At 40.0% G+C, this 6000-nt stretch overlaps 1 protein-coding gene across 1 annotated transcript in view; it reads left to right on the forward strand.

Annotated features, from left to right (window-relative positions):
- The window catches only part of TTC3 (tetratricopeptide repeat domain 3), a 144031-nt gene that overhangs the window by 118754 nt on the left and 19277 nt on the right, over positions 1–6000 (forward strand). Inside the window, exons 36-37 of the mRNA XM_024120396.3 lie at positions 3849–3988; positions 5628–5696. Coding sequence (XP_023976164.1) covers positions 3849–3988; positions 5628–5696 — 209 coding nt within the window. The remainder of the gene's footprint in view (positions 1–3848; positions 3989–5627; positions 5697–6000) is intronic.

The raw sequence follows: 6000 nt of genomic DNA on the forward strand, positions 1-6000 counted from the left end.
AAGTTTTAATACTGTTTCTGAAGAATGGTTAGGACCTCATGCCATTTGTTTTTATATTACTCTGGCTCTGTTTTTATATTATCATTCTTATCTTTTTATTCTGTTTTCTTTACTTAGCATTCTTTTTTATTTTGTATTTTTTAAATTATATATATTACTGCAGGCACTTCAAACATTTATTTTAAAACATAGTTGAAGTTAAGAAAAAGAGGTATAAAAACCAAATGTTCTCTAATTGAGAAAAAGACTTTCAGAGGTGTTTATAATTATGTCAGTGAACTCTGCAAATACAGGATGCAGTTGTATATACCCTGTTGTTTCTCCTATTCTAATGTTTCAAAGAAAAGCATTCAGATTATTCTTTTTCATGTGGTCAGAGACAAGCTCATGATAGCTGCCCTAGGCCAGCTATGTCATTAAAGGGTGGTGAGTGCACATGGCAGATGAACTCATGTAGCATTTTTCACGGCTGAGCTGTAGGGGTGTGTGTGTGTGTGTGTTTATAATACTTTGTGCCTTTTGACACCTGAACTGCTTTAGGTACTTGTTGCCAAGTAGGTTCTTATGTCCCGGTATAACCTTGAGGTTTTACATCATCTCCCAGCCAAAGGGCTGAATCCTAGGTGAAATCATTGGCTTAGAATAGAGGCAAGAAACAAGTTTGGCTTGGCTGTCAGCAGCAAGGCGTGCATATGGACATTGGTCATGGTAGTAGAATACAGGATCTGGTAAGCCTAGTAGGCATGGTGGTCACCTTTGTCACAGTAATGACTCAGCACATTCAGGATCAGCAAGATTGCAGCAAGGAAAATGTGAGTTGAACTGTCCCCATGATGGAGGGAATGTCGCTGAGCTGTCGAACCTCTGCTGCCTTAGAACAGTTGGCCTGCACATCTCAAGACCGTTGAGGTCAACCCTACTCCTGCGGCGGGATTTTAAAGTCATTAAGGACCTGGACTGGTTAGCAAATCTGCTTCCCAGGAACATCCGAAACCTTGGCGTCGAAAGCTGATGAGGGAGAAGTGTCCTTGTAAGTTGATGCCTCTTGACTAGAGAGCCATATTTCACAGGGAGTCTGTGTAACTTGGCTTCAGGGTACACCGTCTTTTCTGAAGGAGGAGGCTCCAAGTTTCTGTAGCTGAACCAGTGTCTCAGTGACCTGGTCACATTCTAAGCCTGAGAAGGAAGTTCAGTCTACAGGGGACCTGGTCAGAGGTGGAAAATGAAAGGCTCCCTAAGCAGAAATGAAGTTGGGACTTCATTAAGCAGTCGTCGTTACTAGTAGAATTTCAAACTGGAAAAGAGTAAAGTTGAAACGTGCTTCTTTTAGTCTCTTGTAAATATTGCTCCATTCTGATTCACATAGTAATTGTTAGAAATATTAGTCTGGAGCGTGTTTATTTATAAGTGGCTGGCATCTTACAAGCATATGCACCGCCTGTATATCTGCTGGCATTGAAGAGATGACACCTCGAAAAATGACATAAAACTTTTAGAGAATTTGTAGGTTCAGAAGAAGTTTCAAAATGCATCACCTGCGTAAGAAAGCTGACCAAGAAGGCTGTCTCAACTGGTGTTGTACTTAACCGTCCAGAGCATCAAGATAACAGCTTTTCATTTCTCTTCGTCATATTGCCTGAAGTTCTGGCAGGTATTGCAAACCAAAGGCCTTTGTGACAAGGCAGAGATAACACATTTATATTTTGAAAAGCAAACGAAAAGTACTGGGCTTGGCAAATAAAACATGTGTGCAGACTCCCTGTAGCTTAGAGGATCGTTTAGGCTGAAGAGTGAAGCGTGGATACTTCCAGTCCGGTTGAAGTGGTTCTTCTGAACACCGTGCTGCAGTCAGGCGCCCTCGGGGTGACGGATGGCAAGGGAAGGTGAGGAAGGACGTTCTGGAAGTATGCCTGGGAGTTGGCGGGCCCTCAGCTGGGGGTGGGCTTAAGTCAGGGGTCCAGAGAAACTTGAGGGTGTTGAGGGAGGAAGGGCCCCCAGAGGGCGGAACCCACTGTCAAAAGGAAGACGGGAGGCTGCTGAAGACAGACAAGAGTCTTTTTCAAAACCATCTCAGAGGGGAGTCTTAGCTTTCCTCCTCGTCTTTCCAGCACTGCATGTCTCTGCTCCCAGAACCCTGGTTGAGACTATTTCTTCTACAGTCAAATAGACTCTTCATGGTCTGGAAACTTGCCTTCTTTAATACTGTAGAGCTCGTTTTTTTCAGCTTACCAGTGTAACTGTGAGCTTCTTGGAAGAGAAGTGTTGGCTATTTAACTGATGTTTCTAACATGGCTTTTTACATTCCAGGTTACAACTAATTAATTGGTGAATGGACTTTTGGATGGTAGTATATTAATGGGGTTGGAGTTTGCCATACTGGGAAAGGTTCTTTGGGGAGCAGAACACAGCTGACTTGATGGTGTGCGAACCCACTCTAGAATAGCCTGTTAGAAGATGTGTAAATCAACAAAACTTGCAAACACTTATTCCTTTCTCTGTGGCTGTGTTGGAAGACTGTTTGGATTCAGATTTTATTCCTTTGATTTGTAGTCTTTGTCAAACACTTATAAATGTCTACTCTGTCCCATCAGAATGATTGCAGGGTCAAAATTATTAAGTTCTGTATATATTTTATTGTTTACTCATAAATTTATTTAAACATACATATCTAGGTTAATTTCCCTCTTTCCTGTACATCTTCCATATTCTCCTTTCTTGTTAATGGAATTTTGTTTAGTTATTCATCCAAGGTAGAAACTTATCTTTAACTCTGTCACCTTCTGCTTTACCATATATCCAGTCGGACACATGGTCTTATCCAGTCTAGTCTTCTAAAGTTCCCTTTATTTTTTTAAATCATCTCTACAGTTACCACTGTCATCCTCATTGTCTCTCACCTGGGCTATTGCAGTGAGATTTTACCTTCTTCTAATATAGTCTTTAACATTAAAGGTTATAATTCATAATGGGCTATGAAGTCAGTTTAATGATGGTGACTAGAATTGTTTTTAATAGTAGAATAGAATAGAAATATCGGAAAACATCTCAGAAAGTGAGGGCAATTTTTTTTTCAGTTTTATGTGTATATACATGCATACATATATATGTATATATGTATGCTGTAGATCATTATTAAAATGTATTTGCTATTGTGGGTCACAATAAGAAGGTGTCAGAGAAAGTCAAGAAAATGTGAAAGCCATTGTTCTCGTCTTTCATGTACCCTCTTACCCCTAGTCTCCCTCTTTGTCTTTCAGTTATTTTTCTAAAATAAGAAACTCGTCATCTCACAACCCTGCTTAAGAGCCTTCACTGACTTCCTGTTTTCTGCAGGATAAAATCCACACTCCTTAGCATGGCTTACAAGGCCCTTGATCATTTTAACCCAAGGTGCCTCAGATGCCATTCTCCGTGCCCTGACTTCCAAACACCCACCTCGTCCTCCAGCCATGTAGCACCTCTTGCTTTTTTGCACAGACAGGCCTTACTCTTTTAACTTTCTGCCTTACCAGTTGCCACTACTTGGAATTCATTCTCCATGTGACAGACCCATTTTTGAAGACAGAGATCAGACGTCACTGATTTTGAGAAGCCCTTCCCAAGTACCAGATAGTCTGTCATGTCTCCCTCCGTCCTTGTTTAAGGGCTGAGGCTGTGTACTGTGCGACTTTATGTCCCAGCCTCGGCCAGGGTAGCACATACAGCCAGCTCCTGAGTGTGTGTTCTGTGGAACTGGAGTCATTGGTTAAGCTAGCACATCACCACAATTATAGTCTTTCAGGCTCTTTTTTTTTTTTTTTTTAAGTATATCTTCCCATTTATTTAGGTACTTTCTAAAATGTTTTTAGATCTCAAAGACAGAATTAGATTGGTTCCTCAAAGATTTGGAAAAGGAAATTAAAAAATGGGAACACGAGAAAAAAGAAATCCAAGAGAGACTAAAGGCACTGAAGAAGAAGATGAAAAAGGTTTTAAATGCCAGTGAAATGTAAGTAACACTTGAAAGTCAGTGATTTTTACTTATTTGTTTATTATTGGGGTATATTTTGGGTTATTTTTCATTTTTGATATTCAGTTTCAAGCTATATCAAGTAAAGTGAAAATTTTAGGTATTGTTTTCATTTCATTTTAAAGAACATCCGTTGGGGAATTATTGCACCTAAAACTTTTTATAAACCTACCATGCTTGCAGATAAATTACATAAAGGTAAGACTGCAAATCAACAAAGAACCGACTTCCAGTCTGAACACCACCTCTTACTGTGAACATTACCTTTAACCCCTTTTCCTTATTGTAAAATGAGGGGGCTTGTCTAGATCTAAGGTTCTTTCCAGCACTAAGATTCTGTGATGATCATTTTATTTATTACTTCCATCCTGAATCTTTAAATTATTAAAATTTGGTTCTGTAATATGAAGGATTTGGTAATACATTCAGGCAATTGTCAGATGGGCCAGGTTTGTTTCAAGATTCTCTGTGATCCATTCCTAACCCCTCTTTCCCTAAACAGTGATATGTCATATGATTCCTCAGCTTAATTGTTATCTGCTGTTGAACAAAACACCAGAAACTCAGTGGCTTAAATTAATTTTTATCTGATCCTGCTCTTGCAGTCTGGGCTGTTTGGCCGGACCATTCTTCTGCTGGTCTTGTCAGTGGTTCCTCTTGTGGCTGGGCTCAGCTGGGATGCTGGGGTGACTTGGCCTCTTTCTTCCTATGCAGTTTCAGGCCTTCTCTCTCTCCATGTGGCTTCTTCTATCTATTTGATCTCTCCATGTGGTCTCCATCATGGTAGCCAGACCTCTTATGTGGTGGCTAAGAGCTTCCAAGAGTGCAGAAATGGAAGCTGCCCACCCTTCTGAAGGTTCAGACCCAGAACTGTCAGAGCATCACTTCTGCCACATTTTGTTGTTTTGAGCAAGTTGCAGGTGCAGTGGCAGAAGCCAGAGATAATTATGAAAGAAGGCAGAAATTCCATGAAAAGCCACCCAGTATTGAGAACTTACAGGAACTATTTTGTAAAAGAAGTGAAATGGCATTTAACCTGGTTCTCAGTGAAAACGTGGGTTTTTTAGCAAGTAGAGATGACTAAACAGGTGTATAGGTGAGCGTGAAAGAAGAGGCAGAACCCACCTGCTACAGGACATTGCTTAAGTATCAAAGATTTACACACTTTGCTTTGAAGAATTGTCCCACTGTGTGCATGCGAGTGTGTGTGTGTGTGTTCAGTTGGACTTGAGGTTCTGTTTTAAAGAATGGAAGGCTGTTTTCATTTTGAGTGAGAACCACTGATAAACTGATGATGATCCGACACCTTACTCCTCTGTCTCGTGTTGAAGCCCCTGGAGGTGCTCTTGACAGAGGACTGAGACAGGGGATCTTTGCTGCAGACATGCGACTTAGAGTGAAGAAAAAGGTGATCTGCCCTGCAGGTGTAGAAGGAAATTTTCCCAAAAGGAAAATGGTCCAAATTCTTTGCCTATTTAGAAGATATTAGAAATGAAACAAAAATAAATGTAAAGAATTCAAGAAATATTTGCATGGATATAGGAATTTACTGTGTGAGATCGTGTTTTTTAAAAACTTTGAAAATTAATTAAAATTTGGTGATTATACTTACTTGTAGGTATACCCAGGAAAATGCTGGAAAGGAAAAGGAACATGAATTACTTCTGGACCAGTCCTTTGAAATCAGGCAAATTAAGCTTAAATTTATTTTAACATCTTATTATACTTTTAATACCAGAGGCACAGTCTGCACATATTTAGACATCCAAATATATTTTTACTTGTCTGTTTCTTTTAAATAATTATGTTTCTCTTTTAAAAAATTTCTCTATTTTATTATTTAAATTAATATTTAAATAAATTTATTCTTTTTTTTTTTTTTTTTTTTTGCGGTACACGGGCCTCTCACTGCCGTGGCCTCTCCCGTTGCGGAGCACAGGCTCCGGACGCGCAGGCTCAGCGGCCATGGCTCACGGGCCCAGCCGCTCCGC

Source organism: Physeter macrocephalus, chromosome 8, assembly GCF_002837175.3.
Source record: "Physeter macrocephalus isolate SW-GA chromosome 8, ASM283717v5, whole genome shotgun sequence".
NCBI lineage: Eukaryota > Metazoa > Chordata > Mammalia > Artiodactyla > Physeteridae > Physeter > Physeter macrocephalus.